General features: G+C 44.4%; 1 protein-coding gene across 1 annotated transcript; it reads right to left on the bottom strand.

Annotated features, from left to right (window-relative positions):
• Positions 1-435: 435 nt before the first annotated feature.
• LOC135557369 (PR domain zinc finger protein 1-like) lies at positions 436-19,269 on the bottom strand. Its single transcript, XM_064990580.1, has 7 exons — positions 19,024-19,269; positions 16,715-16,993; positions 8,704-8,823; positions 7,392-7,644; positions 3,542-4,578; positions 1,776-1,904; positions 436-1,552 (listed from the first exon to the last, which is right to left on the bottom strand). The coding sequence occupies exons 1-7, from the start codon at positions 19,048-19,050 to the stop codon at positions 1,046-1,048; spliced, it is 2,352 nt and encodes a 783-aa protein (XP_064846652.1). The 5' UTR covers positions 19,051-19,269; the 3' UTR covers positions 436-1,045.
• Positions 19,270-22,587: the final 3,318 nt, after the last annotated feature.

Here is a 22,587-nt window from a genome sequence, read left to right as displayed (position 1 = left end):
CACGTTTAAGTTTGTTTTGTTCCACCTGAGCGTGTCTGACCACAAGTCAGAGACCAGTACGACACACCAGATGCATTTGATGGATCCTTTTTAAAAGTAAAACTTTTTGTCTTCTTTTAATGCTTCTTAAGGGGAAAGTCATCTAAAATGAATGGAAAGTAATCAGATTACATTACTGAGTTTGAGGTAATCCAAAAGTAACTTTACTGATGACAATTTTGGACAACCTACTACTACTAGTAACTGTAACGGATGACATTAAGAAAGTAACCTACCCAAGCCTGCACACACACACACACACACACACACACATACACATAAATGTGAATAAACACATTCAAATGTAAAGTAAGGCACATTATTTCTTTATGCATGAATTGTTTATTTTCAATTATTGCCCCACATCATCAAGAAATAAGAAATGACAAAAACAGATAGTAGGAAATAAAACTCTGTTATAAACATTTGATCACAAGTCTCTGTCTTTGTGGCTTCCTCAGGTTACAAGAAACGGCATAATAAATGAATAATAAGGCTGAGGATATCAATACAATGTTTATATTCTCTGATAATAATGTTCTCCTAGTAAAATCCCAATTATTCACCACAAGAGGATGGTGTAAGCTTAATTGGGGAGGACGGTCTTGTGGTATTGGCTGGAGCGGAATTTGTGGAACGGTATCAAATACGTTAAACACATGGTTTCCATGTGTTTGCTATTCCATTCGCTCTGTTGCAGTCATTTGTATGAGCAGTCCTCCCCTCAGCAGCCTCCACTGCTCTTCACATTGCCCTGAGAGTAAAAATCCCTGTAATAGAGACAAAGCCTTGCTTCAAACAGTAAAGGTCACTATCAGGCCACTGTCACCCTGATGGATTAGTACGCTGTGCCTTGTACTCTTTCCACAGTATCATTACCGAACCAAGCTGTACTGTGCTGGCGTGGATATTTCATTTTCACATGGTCCTTTCCAGTACATTGCAAACACTATACATTGTATGTGGATGCATAACCAGGCCAGTGCAGCGGCTGTGATACTGCAACCTAAGGACAGAGGATTCCCTCGCTGCTGCATAGTAAGCCATGCTCGACTAGTGACATATTCCCATTGGCGCCGTTAAAATGGTTGGAGCTCTTCCGCCCCAACTCCATCTCCTGCAGCAGGACGCTAGTGCTGCTGTTCCCATTCTCCTCCTCAGCTCCCGCTGCCATTGCCTCCAGGCGTTCCGCAGCCTTGCTCAGGTCAAACTGCTCGATCGCGGCATTGACACGGTGCAGCTCCTCAACAGAGGCAACAGGGCCTGAGGGGTCGGGTCCTGAAGGGCAGAAACCCTGGAGGTGCACCTGGAGGCTGCAGTAATTGAGGTAGGCGCATAGGCAGTGTGGGCAGTGGTAGGGGCGCTCGCCAGTGTGCAGGCGCTTGTGGAGCTTGAGGTGGGCATACTGGGTGAAGCGGGCCAAGCACAGCTTACACTGATATGGCTTTTCACCTGAGTGGAGACGCAGGTGGGTCTTGAGGTTGCTGGTGCTGCTAAAACGCTTGCGGCACACCTGAAGCGAAAGAGAGAGATGGGGGAGAAAGGATGAGAGTAATTACTTCATGAATGGTGTTTCTTTAGCAGTAGAGCAAGATTAGTATGAGATTTTACGCAGGCTTGCTTGGGAATATTCTGATGTGTTATTTTGTGCTCCCATTGTCGACTTCGTGCAGTATAACATAGTGAAGAATGATGGTATCAGGGAAGCATGACATATCAATGAAGTATCAGTATACCTGGCATTCGTGTGGCTTCTCCCCAGTGTGAACCAGGAAGTGTTTCTGCAGGTGGGCCAGCTGGGTGAAGTCCTTACTGCAGGTCTGACACCTGAAGGGCCGCTCTCCACTGTGGACTCGCAGGTGGACCTGGAGACAGGAAACATAATAGCAGGAAGGAAGGAAACAGAAAGATAGACAGAAAGAGAGAGCCATAAAAAGGAAATGAAAAGTGGAAAGACAAAAAACAGAGGATGAGACAAATCTATTTCATGAAAAGAACAGAAAGCCCCTATACACCCAATTACCACCTTTGTTGCAGCCTGGTCTCATACACTAGCCGTAACATAGTAAAACAAATCCAAGACACTCAAATGAGTAGGATATGTTATGGTTCGTATGGTTACATAAGACAGAAGGTTACCTAAGGCATAGATTGGCTTTTAACATGAACGTCTAGCAACCCAAAGGTTGTGTGTTAGAATCTCATCATGGTCAACTTTAGCTTATTAGTAACTTTGTAACTATTTACTACTTGTTGTGTTCGCTAACCCTTCCCCTAACCCTTTAACCAAACTCCTAAACTTAATTCCAACACTAACCTTAACCCCTAGCCCCTAGCTTAGCTAACGTTAGCCCCCAACGAACGTTAGCCACAACAAATTATAATTCATAACAAATCATACTTACTGCAAATTTGTAACATACTGTACGAAAAGCAATTCATAACATATCATACAAACTGAAATTCATAACATATATATGAATTGTAATTTGTAACTTACACTAGATTACCAAAAGTATGTGAACACCTGCTCGTTGAACATCTCATTCCAAAATCATGGTCATTAATATGGAGTTGGTCCCCCTTTTGCTGCTTCAACAGCCTCTACTCTTCTGGGAAGAAGAGTGGGGACTTGCTTCCATTAAGCCAGAACAGCATTAGTGATGTTGGGCACTGATGTTGCGTGATTAGACTTGGCTCGCAGTTGGCGTTCCAAATCATCCCAAAGGTGTTCAATGGGGTTGAGGTCAGGGCTCTGTGCAGGCCAATCAAGTTCTTCCACACTGATCTCGACAAGCCATTTCTGTTTGTACCTCGCTTTGTGCACGGGGGCATTGTCATGCTGAAACAGGAAATATTTTCCTTCACTGGAACTAAGGGGACTAGCCCCAAAAAATGAAAAACAGCTCCAGATCATTATTCCTCCTCCACCAAACTTTACAGTTGGCACTATGCATTCGAGCAGGTAGCACTCTCCTGGCATTCGCCAAACCCGGATTCGTCCGTCAGACTGCCAGTTTTTGTCTATGGAGATTGCATGGCTGTGTGCTCAATTTTATACACCTGTCAGCAACGGGTGTGGCTGAAATAGTCAAATCCACTCAATTGAAGGGGTGTCCACATACTTTTGTGTGCATAGTGTATCATAGGAAATGGATGATGGACATCCACAAATTAATATATACCATTACAAACCTAGCATATCATACATGTTTCAGTGTCCCAGATTTGTATTTATATTGTTACATCTATCAATGAGTCCAGCTTGTCTATCGATCCAATAAAGGTGGTAATTAGCAGCGTGCAGTGTAATTGGGAGTATATACTGTTCTTTTCATACATTGTCAGCCCATCAGCAGTTTTTTCAGGTTCTTCGTATGACCACAAACTTTTATATAAGCAAAACTATTTCAATAAGGATATCATATTAGCATAAACTATCATCTAAACATAAAGTACTTGTAATCTCAGACATGGGCCATATGATCAGGGACTGACTGACCTTGAGGTTGGATAGCTGACCGAAGAGCTTGCTGCAGATGTTGCACTCGTACCGGATCTTCCCATTCTTCCGTGTGAGCGGGTAGGACAGGGCCTTGTACCCGATGACCCGTCCACCATGCCTGGCCTTCCGCAGGTCCACTGCCCCTTCCTCTGCACTGTGGCTGGAGCTCAGGAGGGCGGATGTGCGCTTGGAGGGGAGGTAGTCAGAAGAGGCGGTCAGGCCCGCCAGCGGTGAGCCTCCCCTGGGTGCGAGGCAGTTTGCCATTGAAGAGGTGGCTGGTAGAGGCTGGTCATCGAAGGTGCTGCTGGCAGATGAATGATTGGGGTCACTGAAGTTGTCCGTTGGTGTCAAAGGTAGGTTTTTGAGGTAATTCTTTGGTGAAGGCACATGGTCCCCAAGGTGTTTGCACCCATTGGTCGGCATACAATTGAGGTCTTTTTTGCTTTTGGTCTGTGCGAGGGGCAGATCTCTGCTGCCATTGGGCAGTGAGAGGTTTTTTGGGGTAGTGGTCAGTGCAAGCAGGAGCTCTTTGTGTACATTGGCAGATGGGCGCAGAACGTGCGGGTACACCTCAAAAGGCAGCATGTGAGGTGGAAATGGCATATGAGGAGCTATTCTGTCACTGTACAAGGGGTATGTGTGAGGTAGTAGGCTGTTAATGCCAAGCGGGAAGTGAGGTATGAGGTAGGGACTGCACAGTGAACTGGGGTACATGCGACCTGGCAATGACGACACTGGGTAATGTTGGGATGTGATGGGGATGCCCAGGCTGGGCTTGACAGGGAAGTGCATGTGGGGGCTGACACGGCTGCTGAGGGACCTTTTGGGGATTGGGGGGCCACAGTACGGGATGGGTGGGTAGCTGGAGTAGACCACAGAGGGGCACAGGGGTAGGACAGGGCTGCAGGTTGAGGACTGTGCCGATTCGGGGAGTCGGGGGCAAGTGGGGTCGGGCTTGGTGTGCTCCATCCTCAGGATTTCAGACATGCTGTGCCCCGTCTTCCCTGAACTCTTTCCATGAACATTGTTTTGCTCTGTGGGAGAAAAAAAGACACAGACACACATACTTAGGGTAAAGTTTTGTCACACAAAAGAATCTAATCTAATTTTATTTGTCGCATGCGCAGAATACATCAGACCTTACTTACAAGCCCTTAACCTACAATGCAGAGTAAGAAATTTTTGGTAAATAAACGAAAGTAACAATAACAATAACAATAACGAGGCTACATACAGGGGGTACCGGTACCGAGTCAATGTGTGGGGGTACAGGTAAAGTGACTATGCATAGATAATAAACAGCATGTAGGACCAGTGTAAAAATGGGGGTCAATGCAAATAGTCCGGGTAGCCATTTGATCAATTGTTCAGCAGTGTTACGGCTAAGGGGGTAAAAGCTGTTAAGGTGCCGCTTGCCGTGCGGTGCAGAGAGAACAGTCTATGACTTGGGTGGCTGGAGTCTGACAATGTTTAGGGCCTTACTCTGACCGCTTGGTATAGAGGTCCTGGATGACAGGAAGCTTGGCCCCGGTGATGTACTGGGCTGTACGCACAACCCTGTCACATCTACTCCTGCTCTCCCTCTCCGGCGTTCAAGGCGCCAGTTTATTCACTATTACGCACACCTGTGCTTCATGAGACTCACCTGGACCCCATCACCTTCCTGATTCCCTCCCCTATAGCTGTCACTCCCTTTGGTTCTTTCCCCAGGCGTTATTGATTATTTTTCTTGGTTTTTATGTCTGTACTCCATTTATTATTAAATGCACTCCCGGCACTTGCTTCCTGACTCCTAGTGTACACGTTACATACCCTCTGTAGTGCCTTGCAGTCTGATACCGACCAATTGGCATACCAGAAGGTGATGCAACCAGTCAGGATGCTCTCGATGGTGTAGCTGTAGAATTTTTTGAGGATCTAAGGACCCATGCCAAATATTTTCAATCTCCTGAGGGGGAATAGGTGTTGTCGTGCCCTCTTTACGACTGCCTTCGTGCGTTTGGACCATGATAGTTTGTTCGTTTGTTGGTGAACTTGCAGCTCTCGACACACACCAATACAGCCCCGTCGATGCGAATTGGGGTGTGCTCGGCTCCCATTAACCTGTAATACACAATCAGCTCCATAGTCTTGCTCACATTGAGGGATAGGTTGTTGTCCTGGCACTACACTGCCTGGTCACTGACCTCCTCCCTATAGGCTGTCTCATCATTGTTGGTGATCAGGCCTACCATCGTTTTGCTTACGATGATATTGGAGTCATGCTTGGCCACACAGTCATGGGTGAACATGGAGTAAAGATTGGACTAAGCACTCACCCCTGAGGGGCCCACGTGTTGAGGATCAGCATGTGAGATGTGTTGTTGCCTAACCTTACCACCTGGGGGTGGTCCATCAGGAAGTCCAGGATCCAGGGAGGTGTTTAGTTCCAGGTTCTTTAGCTTAGTGTTGAGCTTTGAAGGCACTATGGTGTTGAACGCTAAGCTATAGTTAATGAACAGCATTCTCACATAGGTGTTCCTTTTGTCCAGGTGGGAAAGGGCAGTATGGAGTGCAATAGAGATTGCGTAATCTGTGGATCTGTTGGGGCGGTATGCAAATTGGAGTAGGTCTAGGGTTTCTTGAATGATGGTGTTGATGTGAGCCATGACCCGCCTTTCATTGCACTTCATGGCTACAGACGTTGAGTGCTACGAGTCGGTAGTAATTTAGGGAGGCTACCTTGGCGTTCTTGGGCACAGGGACTATGGTGGTCTGCTTGAAACATATAGGTATTACAGACTCGGTCAGGTAGAGGATGAAAATGTCAGTGAAGACAGCCCTGCGCCCTTGTGAATGTTGACCCGTTTAAAGGCTCTCAATAAAGAATAAGTGATCCGTAGCTAGATCAAATACTGTACTGTCAGGTATTGGTGACACACACAGACAGACAGACAGACAGACAGACAGACAGACAGACAGACAGACAGACAGACAGACACACAGACACACAGAGAGAGACAGACAGACAGACACACAGAGACAGACAGACAGACACACACACAGAGAGAGACAGACAGGCAGACAGACACACACACAGAGACAGACAGACAGACAGACAGACAGACAGACAGACAGACAGACAGACAGACAGACAGACAGACAGAGCACTTCCTCCCGCTCTTCCTCTTCAAGAGCAGCCAAATGAAAGGGAAACCTTCCAGAGAACTGTCAGCACCTCAACACCCCCCTCCTGGATTGGTGTGTGTGTGTGTGTGTGTGTGTGTGTGTGTGTGTGTGTGTGTGTGTGTGTGTGTGTGTGTGTGTGTGTGTGTGTATGTTTGTGTGTGTGTGTGTGTGTGTGTGTGCGTGCGTGCGTGTGTGCGTGCGTGCGTGCGTGTGTGCGTGCGTGCATGAAAAAAGGGACATTTAAACTTTGCCTTGAGACCTGAAATTGGTCTCTCCCTATTGAGACAAAACCACTCCTGGTGACACCTGGAGCTAGATCTTATCTCCTTTCTTTTCTCTCCTCACAAATGCCTGTGGGTGTGACTTTTATTACTAGTTAAACACCCACACAAAGAGTTTGTAAGTCGACTGGATCATTGACTGAGCGATTTTGGCTTCGAATAACCACCTACATCCACCCATTGCTCTGGTAAACTCTAGGAATGGCTCTCCACTCCTTTCGTTGTGCCAAACACGCATGGGATTGGATCCGTTAGGCTGGTCTAGTATAACTTAATAAGTACAATAGTTCCAGGCTTGATTCCTATATGAATCTGATGTTAGTCGAGGAGGCCACAAAACAGCAACTTGCTGCCAGATGTAGCTCCTCTGCATTTCAGAATCCATCTCAGAAACGTACCAATTCTCTCCGTGAAGAGCTCTCCGGGGGGCGGGTAGTTGAGACGGTGGGCGAACTCCGGGCAGTACCACACCAGCAGCTCCTGGCCCGGTGGCACGGCTCTCACCGTGTAGAAGTAGATGGCCATGCCAGTCTGGCACGCCGCCAGGTTCTGGTCCTCTGGACGACGGGCCGGGTTGACGTAGCGCATCCAGTTACTCTTCTCCTCGTCCAAGCCATCCAGGATGTGATGTAACCGACCCTCTGAGAACACCTGGAAACAAGAGAGGGAGAGAGAATTAGATGACTACATCAACACAGCCTTCTCCCACGGCTCTGAAACCTAAGATATGGCATCAATCCAGTAATATGACGTGAGAAAGGAAGTCACTCAGGATGTTGTTCTATCTATCATATAAGGTGTGGAGGGATTTGGTTGGTGGTGGTAGTGGTGGGGTACCCGGTGTGGTCATAATGTGTTGTTTCTACCGGAATGACAGTAGGACAAGTCTACTTGAGTCAATTCACAACTGACTGTGTTATATCACTCTAATTTCAATGTCATACCTACAGTATGTACCAATGCAGCACACCTAAATGGTTAGACATTCCTGGAGAGCAACAAAAAAAAGAGTTTCTTCTCTCTGGATTTGTGCTCGACCACAGTTTTCCACTCAATCTGCTTTATATCACTTTGTTTGTTGGTCTTTGTCTGGAAGCAGTGTTGTTTGCAGATAGACAACCTGGACTCTGTAAAGTCATGATTCAATGTGATGGCTGTGTTAATCTCATGTCTGTGGAGTGGCCCAGTTGTTTAGATATTGTGTCGGGACTGTGTATAGTCTGTTGGTCTGTGTCATGACTATGCTGTTTGCAGGCCTAAGCCGTTAGCTGTGTGTATGCAAGTGGAAGTCGTGGCTCGCAGGCTCTAGGCCACTTCCTTGCTTAGTCAGTGTGAGAGTCAGTGTGTGTGTGTGTGTGTATGTGTGTGTGCGCGAGCATGTGTTTCCCAGCAGTGAGACCATGGCACTGCCGAGAGGAGCAGTGAGTGGAAAAGCACTGCTTCACTGAAACCGAACAGCTGTGTGTGTGACCTCCTCCCCAACGAGAAAACACGCACACACACCTTCACTCACAACCTTTACAGTAAAGCAAAAAATAACACATTGACGTAAAAACACAAGCGCACCTAAGCGCACACACACACACACATGCACACACACACATTACACAGGATGTGAGACCACAAGTGTCAATTTGTGCAATCCCTCTACCCCCTGTAGAAGTGAACAGAATTTGACCTCAATGAGATTGCACAATGCCCCTCACTTACTCTCCAGAAGTACTTCCTGTTGGCATCTTTGGGCACCATGTCATTGCTGTAGGTCTGGCCCACCAGAGGGCCGAACCGTGTACCCTTCTGAATGAGCTCCCGACTGGTCACCCCAAGCACCTGTACAACACAGGAAGGAGGAAGGGGAGGACCATCCTCCTCAGTGAATTTCATAAAAATAATAATTCTAAAACATTTAAAAGAAAGTTATATTTTCTCAATAAAACTATAGTAAATATAATCACGTCACCAATGAATTGATTAAAACACTATTTTGTAAAGAAGGTCTACAGTAGCCTCAGCAGCACCCTGTAGGGTAGCACCATGGTGTAGCCGGAGGACAGCTAGATTCTGTCTTCCTTTGAGTGCATTGACTTCAATACAAAACCTAGAAGGCTCACCACTCTGACGTTTCCAAAACTGCAAAGATATTATCTGTGAGTACCACAGAACTGATGCTCCAGGTGAAACCAAGATGAAACTTCAAACAGGAAATGAGCAAAATTTTTGAAGCGCTGTTTTCCAATGTCTCCTTATATGGCTGTGAATGCGCCAGGAATGAGCCCACAATTTCTGCCGTTTCCCCAAGGTGTCAGCAGCATTGTGACGTATTTGTAGGCATATCATTGGAAGATTGACCATAAGAGACCACATTTACCAGGTGTCTGCCCGGTGTCCTGCGTCGAAATTGGTGCGTAAACCTCAGCTGCAAGTTTCTTTCCATGTAATTCAGAGAAGAAAGCAGACTTCCACGAACGATATATCAATGAAGAGATATGTGAAAAACACCTTGAGGATTGATTCTAAACAACGTTTGCCATGTTTCAGTCGATATTATGGAGTTAATTTGGAAAAAAGTTTGGCGTTTTGGTGACTGAATTTTTGTTTTTTTTTGGTAGCCAAATGTGATGTACCAAACGGAGCGATTTCTCCTACACAAAGAATCTTTCAGGAAAAACTGAACATTTGCTATCTAACTGAGAGTCTCCTCATTGAAAACATCCGAAGTTCTTTAATGGTAAATGATTTTATTTGAATGCTTTTCTGGTTTTTGTGAAAATGTTGCCCGCTAAATGCTACGCTAGCTATCAATACTCTTACACAAATGCTTGTTTTGCTATGGTTGAAAAGCATATTTTGAAAATCTGAGATGACAGTGTTGTTAAGAAAAGGCTAAGCTTGAGAGCTAGCATATTAATTTCATTTCATTTGAGATTTTCATAAATAGTTAACGTTACGTTATGCTAATGAGCTTGAGGCTATAACTGGATACAGGTTTTTTTCGTAGCCAAACGTGAACAAAACGGAGCGATTTGTCCTACACAAATAATATTTATTGAAAAACTGAACATTTGCTATCTAACTGAGAGTTTCCTCATTGAAAACATCTGAAGTTCTTGAAAGGTAAATGATTTTATTTGAATGTTTTTCTTGTTTTTGTGAAAATGTGCTGGCTGAATTCTAGGCTTATAGCTATGCTTGCTATCAATACTCTTACACAAATGCTTGTTTAGCTATAGTTCAATAGCATATTTTGAAAATCTGAGATGACAGTGTTGTTAAGAAAAGGCTAAGCTTGAGAGCTAGCATATTAAATTCATTTCATTTGCGATTTTCATAAATATTTAACGTTACGTTATGCTAATGAGCTTGAGGCTATAACTGGATACAGGTTTTTTTCGTAGCCAAACGTGAACAAAACGGAGCGATTTGTCCTACACAAATAATATTTTAGAAAAACTGAACATTTGCTATCTAACTGAGAGTTTCCTCATTGAAAACATCTGAAGTTCTTCAAAGGTAAATGATTTTATTTGAATGTTTTTCTTGTTTTTGTGAAAATGTGCTGGCTGAATTCTAGGCTTATAGCTATGCTTGCTATCAATACTCTTAAACAAATGCTTGTTTAGCTATAGTTCAATAGCATATTTTGAAAATCTGAGATGACAGTGTTAATAAAAGTCTAAGCTTGAGAGCAAATATAATTATTTCATTTGCGATTTTCATGAATAGTTAACGTTGCGTTATGCTAATGAGCTTGAGGCTATAAATAGGATCCCGGATACGGGATTGCTCGTCGCATGAATTTAAGGAGAAGCAAGAGAGAGATAGCGCGAGAGAGATTGTCTTTTTTTTCAGTTTCACTTACTTACAGTGCCTTGCGAAAGTATTCGGCGCCCTTGAACTTTGCGAACTTTTGCCACATTTCAGGCTTCAGACATAAAGATATAAAACTGTATTTTTTTGTGAAGAATCAACAACAAGTGGGACACAATCATGAAGTGGAACGACATTTATTGGATATGTCAAACTTTTGTAACAAATCAAAAACTGAAAAATTGGGCGTGCAAAATTATTCAGCCCCCTTAAGTTAATACTTTGTAGCGCCACCTTTTGCTGCGATTACAGCTTTAAGTCGCTTGGGGTATGTCTCTATCAGTTTTGCACATCTAGAGACTGAATTTTTTTCCCATTCCTCCTTGCAAAACAGCTCGAGCTCAGTGAGGTTGGATGGAGAGCATTTGTGAACAGCAGTTTTCAGTTCTTTCCACAGATTCTCGATTGGATTCAGGTCTGGACTTTGACTTGGCCATTCTAACACCTGGATATGTTTATTTTTGAACCATTCCATTGTAGATTTTGCTTTATTTTGGATCATTGTCTTGTTGGAAGACAAATCTCCGTCCCAGTCTCAGGTCTTTTGCAGACTCCATCAGGTTTTCTTCCAGAATGGTCCTGTATTTGGCTCCATCCATCTTCCCGTCAATTTTAACCATCTTCCCTGTCCCTGCTGAAGAAAAGCAGGCCCAAACCATGATGCTGCCACCACCATGTTTGACAGTGGGGATGGTGTGTTCAGAGTGATGAGCTGTGTTGCTTTTACGCCAAACATAACGTTTTGCATTGTTGCCAAAAAGTTCAATTTTGGTTTCATCTGACCAGAGCACCTTCTTCCACATGTTTGGTGTGTCTCCCAGGTGGCTTGTGGCAAACCTTAAACTACACTTTTTATGGATATCTTTAAGAAATGGCTTTCTTCTTACCACTCTTCCATAAAGGCCAGATTTGTGCAATATACGACTGATTGTTGTCCTATGGACAGAGTCTCCCACCTCAGCTGTAGATCTCTGCAGTTCATCCAGAGTGATCATGGGCCTCTTGGCTGCATCTCTGATCAGTCTTCTCCTTGTATGAGCTGAAAGTTTAGAGGGAAGGCCAGGTCTTGGTAGATTTGCAGTGGTCTGATACTCCTTCCATTTCAATATTATCGCTTGCACAGTGCTCCTTGGGATGTTTAAAGCTTGCGAAATCTTTTTGTTTCCAAATCCGGCTTTAAACTTCTTCACAACAGTATCTCGGACCTGCCTGGTGTTTTCCTTGTTCTTCATGATGCTCTCCTCGCTTTTAACGGACCTCTGAGACTATCACAGTGCAGGTGCATTTATACGGAGACTTGATTACACACAGGTGGATTGTATTTATCATCATTAGTCATTTAGGTCAACATTGGATCATTCAGAGATCCTCACTGAACTTCTGGAGAGAGTTTGCTGCACTGAAAGTAAAGGGGCTGAATAATTTTGCACGCCCAATTTTTCAGTTTTTGATTTGTTAAAAAAGGTTTGAAATATCCAATAATATCAGGTATTCCGCCACTGTGTCCTCTCTGTTTAGGGCCAAATAGCATTCTAGTTTGCCCTGTTTTTTTTGTTAATTCTTTCCAATGTGCCAAGTAAATATCTTTTTGTTTTCTCGTGATTTGGTTGGGTCTAATTGTGTTGATGTCCTGGGGCACTGTGGGGTCTGTTTGATAACAGAACCCCAGGACCAGCTTACTTAGGGGACTCTTCTCCAGGATCATAGATGGATTTTATGTTTGAAGCCTGAAATGTGGCAAAATGTCGCAAAATTCAAGGGGGCCAAATACTTTCGCAAGGCACTGTATCTATTAAATGCAGCTAGCTAGTTTCGCCTACTCAAACACCCTGGTCAAACAGAGGGATGCTATGATAGCTAGCTGGCTATGACTATCCAACACAACACTCTTCCAAGTCAAGGTAAGCTTTTGGATTTACAAATGTATTGCCACCGCTGCCGGCATAAATGCTAAACTGTTTACTGACTGTACACTGTAACATTACTGCATGATTGTAGCAGGTTTACTAACACATTAGTTCTATTATCAATGCTGACTGTGACGTTATTTTAGCTAAGATGGTGACACTGATTTTCGGCAGGATAGAACAGCCGACAAGGGGTGGTGGTCTATGTATATTTGTAAACAACAGCTGGTGCACAAAATCTAAGGAAGTCTTGAGGTTTTGCTCACCTGAGGTAGAGTATCTCATGATAAGTGGTAGACCACACTATTTACCAAGAGACATGTCATCTATATTCTTCCTGGCTGTCTATTTAACACCACAAACCGATGCTGGCACTAAGACCAATGAGCTGTATACGGCCATAAGGAAACAGGAAGACACTCATCCAGAGGCAGCGCTCCTAGTGGCCGGGGACTTTAATGCAATCCGTTTTACCTAATTTCTACCAGCATATTAAATGTGCAACCAGAGGGAAAAATCTCTAGACCACCTTTACTCCACACACAGAGACATGAGCAAAGCTCTCCCTTGCCCTCCATTTGGTAAATCTGACCATAATTCTATCCTCCTGAATCCTGCTTACAAGCAAAAACTCAAGCAGGAAGCACCAGTGACTCGGTCAATAAAAAAGTGGTCAGATGACGCAGATGCTAAGCTACAGGACTGTTTTGCTAGCACAGACTGGAATATGTTCGATGACGTCGTCCTCACAGTGACACAGTACCCCAACCAGAAGTTATGGATTACAGGCAACATCCACACTGAGCTAAAAGGTAGAGCTGCCGCTTTCAGGACTCTTATAGAATCTTATAGAAATCACGCTATGCCCTCCGTCGAACAGGCAAAGCGTCAATACAGGATCGACTTGTACACTTGTTTCAACGCTCATCGGACGTGGCAGGGCAAACTCTTACAGACTACAAAGGGAAGCCCAGCCGTGAGCTGCCCAGTGACACAAGCCTACCAGACGAGCAAAATTACTTCTATGCTCGTGTCGAGGCAAGTAACACTGAAACATGCATGAGAGCATCAACTGTTCCGGATGACTGTGTGATCATGCTCTCCGTAGCCAATGTGAGAAAGACCTTTAAACAGATCAACATTCACAAGGCCGCAGGGCCAGAAGGACCGGATGGATTACTAGGACGTGTACAGCATGCGCTGACCAACTGGCAAGTGTCTTCACTGAAATTTTCAAACTCTCCCTGTCTGAGTCTGTAATACCAACATGTTTCAAGCAGAACACCATAGTCACTGCGCCCAAGAACACTAAGGTAACCTGCCTAACCCGTAGCACCTCAGGTCTGTAGCCATGAAGTGCTTTGGAAGGCTGGTCATGGCTCACATCAACACCATTATCCCAGAAACCCTAAACCCACTCCAATTTGCATACCGCCCCAACAGATCCACAGATGATGCAATATCTATAGCACTCCACACTGCCCTTTCACACCTGGACAAAAGTAACACTTGCATGAGAATGCTTTTCATTTACTACAGCTCAGTGTTCAACACCATAGTGCCCTCTAAGCTAACGACCCTGGGACTAAACACCTCCCTCTGCAAGACGATTCCTGACGGGCCGCCCCCAATTGGCAAGGTAGGTAACAACACATCCGTCACACTGATCCTCAACACGGGGGCCCCTCAGGAGTGCGTGCACAGTCCCCTCCTGTACTCCCTGTTCACTCATGACTGCATGGCCAGGCACGACTCCAACACCATCATTATGTTTGCCGATGACAACAGTGGTAGGCCTGATCACCGACAGCGATAAGACCTATAGGGAGGAGGTCAGAGACCTGGCTGTGTGGTGCCAGGACAACAACCTCTCCCCTCATCGTGATCAAGACAAAGGAGATTGTGGACTCCGGGAAAAGGAACTGTGAAGCCAGCTGTATAGCCTATTGCCTGCTTCTGTTTTTAAGTATTTTATTAAATGTGAACAATGTTGTTTCTGTTTGGTGCTGTTTGGTGCTTTTCATTAAATCATGCATAGCTGTTCTTTATATGGCCTAAAATAAATGTGTTCAACTGGGCACAATACAACATGTATTAGATAACGGCACAATTATGGGGCTTGGGCTGATTAAATGTTGTAAATGTATTTCATGTATTTAATATAGGTCTTATCAGGCTCAGGTAGCAGTAGGTTTGAATATTCATGCTGATCAAAGCTCTAATCAAATTCAGACATTTTTATATGCTTTATACTGCTTTTGAATGACGCCTTTTGTTTTGACAGGAAATACAGGGTTACCCGGGAGAAAAGTTATTTATTCTCGGGATGGAACATTTGTAAAATACCGGGAAAATATTAAACTCTGATACTGACAGTGTAATGGGTGCGTGTTGGTGGCAGGGAAGTCAGGCCCAGGAGAACGAACTTGGTATAAACAGAGTCGTTTAATAAGTGCTGACCAAACTCCAAAAACCAAAATATAGAAAAATAACAAAGTGGGTACAAAACCCGTCGCACACCAACACATACTAGCACAATCACATACAATAGAACAATCTCCGACAAGGACATCAGGGGAAATAGAGAGATAAATACACAACATGTAATTGATGGGATTGGAACCAGGTGTGAAGGAAATCGAGACAAAACCAATGGAAAATGAAAAATGGACCAGCTAGAAGGTCGTTGACGTCGATCGCCAAACACCGCCCGAACAAGGAGAGGGACCGACTTCAGAGGAAGTCAGACTGACTGAACAAGCTCCTCAAAGACAAATAGGGAATAGGAAGGGAGCCTGAATTTGAACAAGTTCATATTGACAAGCGCTGCCCATGCCCTTAGATCAGACACACTTTGATTCTAGTCATGTCTGAATACTCTGAACAATCCAGTGGAACCATTACTTTCCGGTCATCTAAGATCTGTGAACATGTCAAGGAACGGTGGTAGGAAGGATCCATTTTGAAAGAATTTAAACATGGCCTCAGTCTCATTCCTGTCTCCTGTTCAGTAAGGCTCCGGATTTCACTTAGTGGGAATCTACTTCGCACTCATCAATTCATGACTAAGTTCAAATTTGATGCAAGTGGAATTTAGGATTCGACTCTGAACATCAGCCCGCCCGCCCGCCCAACCACTTCCCTTCTTTCATCTTGATCCAACTAGCTGATATACTTCTTGGACCGGAGATTATTTACGATCAGTAGCAAGCGTCTCAGTGTCTCCGCTTTACAGTTTAATGGGACATTGGGAACGTAAAGTATAGTATCCACCTGATCACAGGCTGTGGCTGTGAAGACAGAGGCTGCACCCCAAACAGCACAATATTCCCTATTTGGTGCACTACTTTTGACCAGGGCCCATAGGGAAACCTTATGGTCAAAAGCAGTGCACTAAATAGGGAATATTGTGCCGTTTGGGACGCGCCCAGTGGCTATTGTCATGCCATCTGTCTTAAGATGTACACAGCGTAAAAGACACAGAGAGGAAAAGCTGGAAAGACAACTGTGTCAAGCATTTCTTCCTCCCGAGGAAGGATGGAAGGATGGAAGGATGTGGGAGTGATGTAAGGGAAGTGTTCCAAAATGCACACACAGAACAAATATTGTATAGCTGTATGCACATGCATAAACACACACACACACACACACACACACACACACTACACAGACCCATTATGAACAGATAGGCATACATTCTCATGCATGTGCGCATCTCATGCATGTACCCGTGTGCACGCAAACACACCGAGACGCACACACCCAAACACACACAAGCACACACAAACACACTAGGTCCCCACAAAGAAACACCATTCCCACTCACTCTCCCACACACACACGAAAACACAAACAGTCAGACTTCCCTTCATTCAAATACTAACTCTTTCAATCTCAATCCCCCATTTCCAGGAAAGTTTGGTCTTCACGCTTTCAGTATAACCTACCTCTGCAGAGTCAGGGCAGCGTTTCAGGACCAAGTTTCGGGGTAGAGACCTCTCAGCCTTGGTCTGGTTCTCTGGGTGGTTACCCGGGTGCAACGGGTGGTCCTTCAAGATGTAGGTGCACCTCTCCTGGAACTCGGCCTCACTCCAGAGGCTCATGTCTATGTCCTGGAGGTTTGAGTCGGTCAGGGTCAGGGTGGGGGTGGAGACCGATGTGGTGTGGGGAAAGGGGGAGCCATCTGAGGTTAACATGGCTGTGCTGTTCTGGGAGGAAGAGGAGGCCTAAGGAATAAGACCACAGAAGAGTATGAGAACTATGATGTGCATTAGCCCAAATAATTGAGGAAGTCAATTTCCATTTTTTTCTTGTAACTGCTTATACCCTTTCTCCCTCCCTCCCTCCCTCCCTCCCTCCCTCCCTCCCTCCCTCCCTCCCTCCCTCCCTCCCTCCCTCCCCCTCCCTCCCTCCCTCCCTCCCTCCCTCCCTCCCTCCCTCCCTCCCTCCCTCCTATAGAATTGAAAGAGCATGAAGCATCACAAACAGCGGATGAAGTGTGCTGAAGGAGGAAGCTCTACTCTGTTTTGAAGGGAGCTAAAATTAGAAGCAAGGAAGCTGGGGTGTGAGACAGTCAGAGACGGAAGGAGATGGCGGAGGGGTAAGAGGGTTGTCAATTAGTCGAAGAGGGGTGTCCTAACTAACTTTCCCAACGAACACTACCGGACAAACAAACTTCAAACGGTAGCGCCCATCCTTGCACCATCGCCGCCCACCGTTCCAAACATCCTGTGACCGTCCAAAACACGATGGCTATAAGAAGAGGTTCCTGTGCACGTCAGCCGAGGCGCGGCGACCACCACTTTCACAAGTAGGAAACCAGTGTTCCCCGTGAATCAGTCCAGACTTCCTCTCTACACTGACTGGGACCTGGCTCTCTTCCCAGTTACCTGCCTCTCTGTTCGTTTGTTCCTCTGTCTTTCTGTCTGGTGTTCGAACCGGACATTCTTTTTTCACGTTGTCCTTTCCAGCACGGTTCCAGCCGCTATGATGGATGCGTGACCAAGCCAGTGTATTACAGCCCGGGACCCACTCAGTAGTGTGAAAAAGCTTTAATGAAGACTGGACATGAACAGGACTAGAGTTAGTATGAAAAAGGCCAATCCTAGAGCGCCTTTGCAGGTGTAAACCTGTGGTAAGTGCAGCGGTGTGGGTGGAGTAAATGTTGCCAAAGGTCAGAAGCTGGTGATTTCAAATGCCATTTAGCAGACGGTTTATCCAAAGCCACTAGTCAAGCAGGCAATACATTTGACATATGAGTAGTCCTGGAAATCGAACCCCCTATCCCAGAATTGTAATCACAGTGCTCTACCAACGGAGCTACAGGAGAACAGTTTTGCTCTTATTTTTCAAGTTATCCCAGTTGATGGTATACGGCTCAAGTTGAAGTGTCCTAACTTTTATTATCTATTCCCTTTCTGAATGGATTGTAAAGTCCTCCAAAATGTATGTTTGACATCTTCTCCTCAACACCCTTTGAAATGGTCACAACACATAGAATAATAATTATAATAATAATTCTAAATGTTTTAATGCCAGCGATATCTTATTAGAACGTGTATCATACTCATCCATACGAGGAGAGGAAACTGATCTTCTCTTGTACTATACACTCATCGACCAAGATTGATGGATGACATTTCACGTTTCTTTGGTACGCATCACCGCAGAGTGGAATGAGTCTCACAACAGACGGGGAAAGCTCACTCTGAAACCATGAAGCTGTGAAACTGCACTCTGAAATCAATGCATGATGAGCCAAAGGCACACAGCTGTGGCCTCATGAGAAGTTGTAAATTGTTGACTTTTAAAAATATCACCATTACGCCCCTAACACCTTCTGGCACAAAGGAAGACTTTTGTAAGAGGAGTGGTGTGAAATCTGTGAGTGACTGAAAACTAATAGTTTCACAAACTTCGTGAAAGCCTACAACTCAAAGATCTAATCATGAAAGCCGCCAACTCAAAAATATTTCATTGTATGACACTGTCACACCAATTGACACAAAAATTGAAATTTAGGAAGTGGAGTGATGTGAAATCTGTGCAGTGTGTGACTGAAAACATACAGAACTTTCACAGCCTTCATGAAAACTCATATATCACTATCGCTGTCTCACTGTCACACGTCACATTATGACACAAAAAAATGACTTTAGGTGTAATCTGGGCTGTCCTAATTTCTACATACACACCGCGCACACTATAGTAGAATGAGAATAATAGTGGGATGGTAAAGGAGAGGTGGACTACTTACTGTGAAGCCTTGAGAGGAGCCACACATAGAGCAGGTTATCTGTTTCCTCGAGTGCCTGTGTAATTGATGGTCCCTCTCCTTCCTTCTCTTTCCCCTTCTCCCTCGCGCTCTCTCTGATGAGATTCTTATACTGCGTGTACCTGTTGCAGCTGAGGGACAGTGGTGTGTGTGGGTTTCTCTCTCTCTTTCTTTCTCTCTCTCTCTCTCTCTCTCTCTCTCTCTCTCTCTCTCTCTCTCTCTCTCTCTCTCTCTCTCTCTCTCTCTCTCTCTCTCTCTCTCTCTCTCTCTCTCTCTCTCTCGCTCTCTCTCTCTCGGGTGTGTGGGTCTGCCCGCTCTCTTCCTCCCGTATCTCCCTCCTCTGTGTGTGAGACTCCTCCTTGGGGGAAGTCATCTGTTCATCTATACATCGCTCATTCACTCCCTCTCTGCCCCGGGGGCTCGTGCTGAGATAAGGAGAACAACCAGGAGGAGCGTCGCCGGTCACACAGTTATGTCCGCGTCAGACACGCATCTTTCTCCTCTTTCTTTTTTTTTCCTGAGATTCTAACACAACCCCCCTTTTCCATTTTCCTTGGGTGTGAATGCATGTATGTCAAGCGATGTTGTTCTATGTTGTGTTTGTGGGCCTAATTTAAGATTTAGGAAAAGAGAGGGGCTATGAGACAGTGTTTGTTTGAAAAGATTCAAATAAGTTGACTTTTTCTTGTCAGTTCTTTGAAACTGAGAGTTGAATTCAAATTGAAACTGAGACTTTGGTTAGTTTCCAAAACACCACAACCAAAATTTCAAGAGCTTAAATGTAAATGTTTCCTACAGGTTCTGCCTTGACAAAATTACATAGACTAGGTCTATAACTCTCACATAATTGAAGTGTCACGGCTGTCACTTGAAGTATCTGCGAACATTCTGTATTTAGCTGAAGTGTTCTGAAGTTGAGGACAAAATGTAAGGCTTTGTGAATGTCTACAAATTGGATCTACCCCCTTGCTTGACAGCTGCGGTCTGAAATAATGTTAATGAAGACATCCGTATTTGGCATTTGACTGGCATAAATGTACACATACAATGCAGGGTCGAGAGAGCTTGTTCAGCCCTAGCACGTGATAACCAGGTTATAACCATGTCATAATAGCTGACATAACCTGTCATAATATGGTCATAACACTGTCATGGCCCATATATTTACACCTGTTGTGACATATATTGTGTTGTTTTATGGCTGGTTATGACACCTACATAAGAGTGTCGAAACCCATATTTATTCTAATAATTTATTCCCTGACAATAACTTTCCTTTCGTTTGAAAGTTTGTTTCTTGTTGTTGTAATGAATTCTTCACAGTAGTTTTTTTTCATAATGTTCATAATCTCACTATGACCCTCCAGTGTCACTTTACTTGGACAATACACTCTATGACACTGTCAAGAAGCATTATGACCATCATAATCATATAAGCCAGATAGACCTATCACGTACAAGGCCTTATATCAGTCATCAGTCACATAGAGGGTGTCTTGTCCTGCTCCTGCATTCATCCCAGTCATCAGCAACAGAGCAATGGAGTAAATTCATGTCTGACATCAATGTGTGAACGATTACAATAATAATTTAACAAGGTCAGTAAAAAAACATACTGTTGACATGTAGGCTATGGTGTAAGGGAGTGTTTTGCCTTGTGCGGTAGGTTTTGTGGATTTAGCCATTTTTATAACCAGCCATAAATTAATTACCGGAGTTGGTTTTGTGGATTTAGCCACTCTTATGTAGGTGTCATAACCAGCCATAAATTAATTACCGGAGTTGGTTTTGTGGATTTAGCCACTCTTATGCAGGTGTCATAACCAGCCATAAATTAATGTTTGTAAACAATGGGATTGTAAACAAACACTGTATAGCCTCAAAACATGGTTAAAACTATAATGTTGATTTCATGGATGGTCAGTCCTTGCAACTGTAGATTTGATGATGGTTGCATTTCTCAAGACCCATTTTTCAGCTGTTTGCCAATAACAGTGGTGGGGTGGTGCTTTGTTATTGTTTGAACTGCATACTGCCCCTTTAACTTCAGAAACAAACTGTTGACAACTGTTTTCAAATTCTATGACATTGTTACATGACACAATGTGTTTTTGCCCGGTAGGTCGTTTCACAAAACCAAAGTCATGTGTTGCAGCCTCGACTTGAGGACTGTTGTTTTGTACCACTGTTGATCTGGCATGATGCCAAGCAGCCAGGCAATTCTGACAGAGCGAAATGAGAGGATTTACGCTTGGCACGCACCACGAAAAACAATGGCAAGTGCCTACAACAGAAAGAGAATGTGTGTGTGTGTGTGTGTGTGTGCAAATGGGTGCGCGTGTGTATATCAGGATAAGGTACTTTGATGCGTGTATGTGAACTTTGAAGCTATCCCTCTCTCTCTCTCCCCCTCCCCTCTCTGTTTGGTGTCCATGTCGTTCCTGTCTCCTATCCTGCTACACACCACACCAGGGTCATAATTAGAGCCGTTGACAAGAAGTGGGGTATAATCTCGAGTCCCCTTCTCTTTCTCTCTCTCCCCCACCTCCACCAGACATCTTATTCTTCACAGTCTGTGGAGGGTGAGCTGTCTTCTGCTCACCCGTCCTCTATTATTCACACACGTGCACCTGTATATGCGTGGTGTTATGTCTCTCGGGGTTCATAACCACGTCTTAATAACAAGTCAATAGCGCTAGGAATTCAGGTCAACCATTTGTCTGAAACTTGATCATCTCAAGACACATGTTACCCATGACACTCTGCGGCACAACTATGGTAGGTATGGAGGTGCACATGATACATCCCTAATAGACAACACGTGGTATTGGATGAGCACATTTGTTATTGAAAACATGACCATGTACTACAGAAAGAATAGCTGAGATCTATACAAAGATTATACTACAAATTACTGCGATAAATGTTAGCATGTCATCTGAGTGTCAGTAATTAAGTCAGTCTGTCTCTTTGCCAGACATACATGGCCGTCTGTCCGTGTTTCCATAATGACAGAGTGTGAAGGCATGTGCATAGGTAGCTGGATGGAGCCACCATGAAGTATTCACATATTACATGAAGGGTTTTGGAAACATTCTTAGACTGATATTGTCACGATCGTTTAGAGATGGATTGGACCAAGGTGCAGCGTGGTAAGCGTGGTAAGCAAACATTTATTCATTGAACACCACGTAAAGTTTTGTGGCGCTAACACAGCAACTAACCAAAAACAAGATCCCACAACTAAAGGTGGAAAAAGGCTGCCTAAGTATGATCCCCAATCAGAGACAACGATAGACAGCTGCCTCTGATTGGGAACCATACCCGGCCAACAAAGAAATAGTAAAACTAGAATGCCCACCCAAATCACACCCTGATCTAACCAAATAGAGAAATAAAAAGGCTCTCTAAGGTCAGGGCGTGACAGATATAGACATGAAAGATCAAGTGTCTCCTCCTGTCTCCTCGTCGTTTGACAAAACATAATTGGAATGTGTTCAATAATGTGTGGTTAAAATCCTAAAGTCTACTGATGCACCCGTGTGT

This window comes from Oncorhynchus masou, chromosome 16 (genome assembly GCF_036934945.1).
Source record: "Oncorhynchus masou masou isolate Uvic2021 chromosome 16, UVic_Omas_1.1, whole genome shotgun sequence".
Classification (NCBI taxonomy): Eukaryota; Metazoa; Chordata; class Actinopteri; order Salmoniformes; family Salmonidae; genus Oncorhynchus; species Oncorhynchus masou.
The sequence above is the reverse complement of the archived record's forward strand: the minus strand, read 5'-3'. Positions and strand labels throughout refer to the sequence as shown.

Coding starts and splice junctions, on each gene's coding strand:
- LOC135557369 (XM_064990580.1), bottom strand. CDS start 19,050: ATGTGTGGCTCCTCTCAAGGCTTCACA. Junction 16,994..19,023: donor GCTCCTCTCAAGGCTTCACA/GTAAGTAGTCCA, acceptor CTTATTCCTTAG/GCCTCCTCTTCCTCCCAGAA. Junction 8,824..16,714: donor GCTGCCCTGACTCTGCAGAG/GTAGGTTATACT, acceptor TGTGTTGTACAG/GTGCTTGGGGTGACCAGTCG.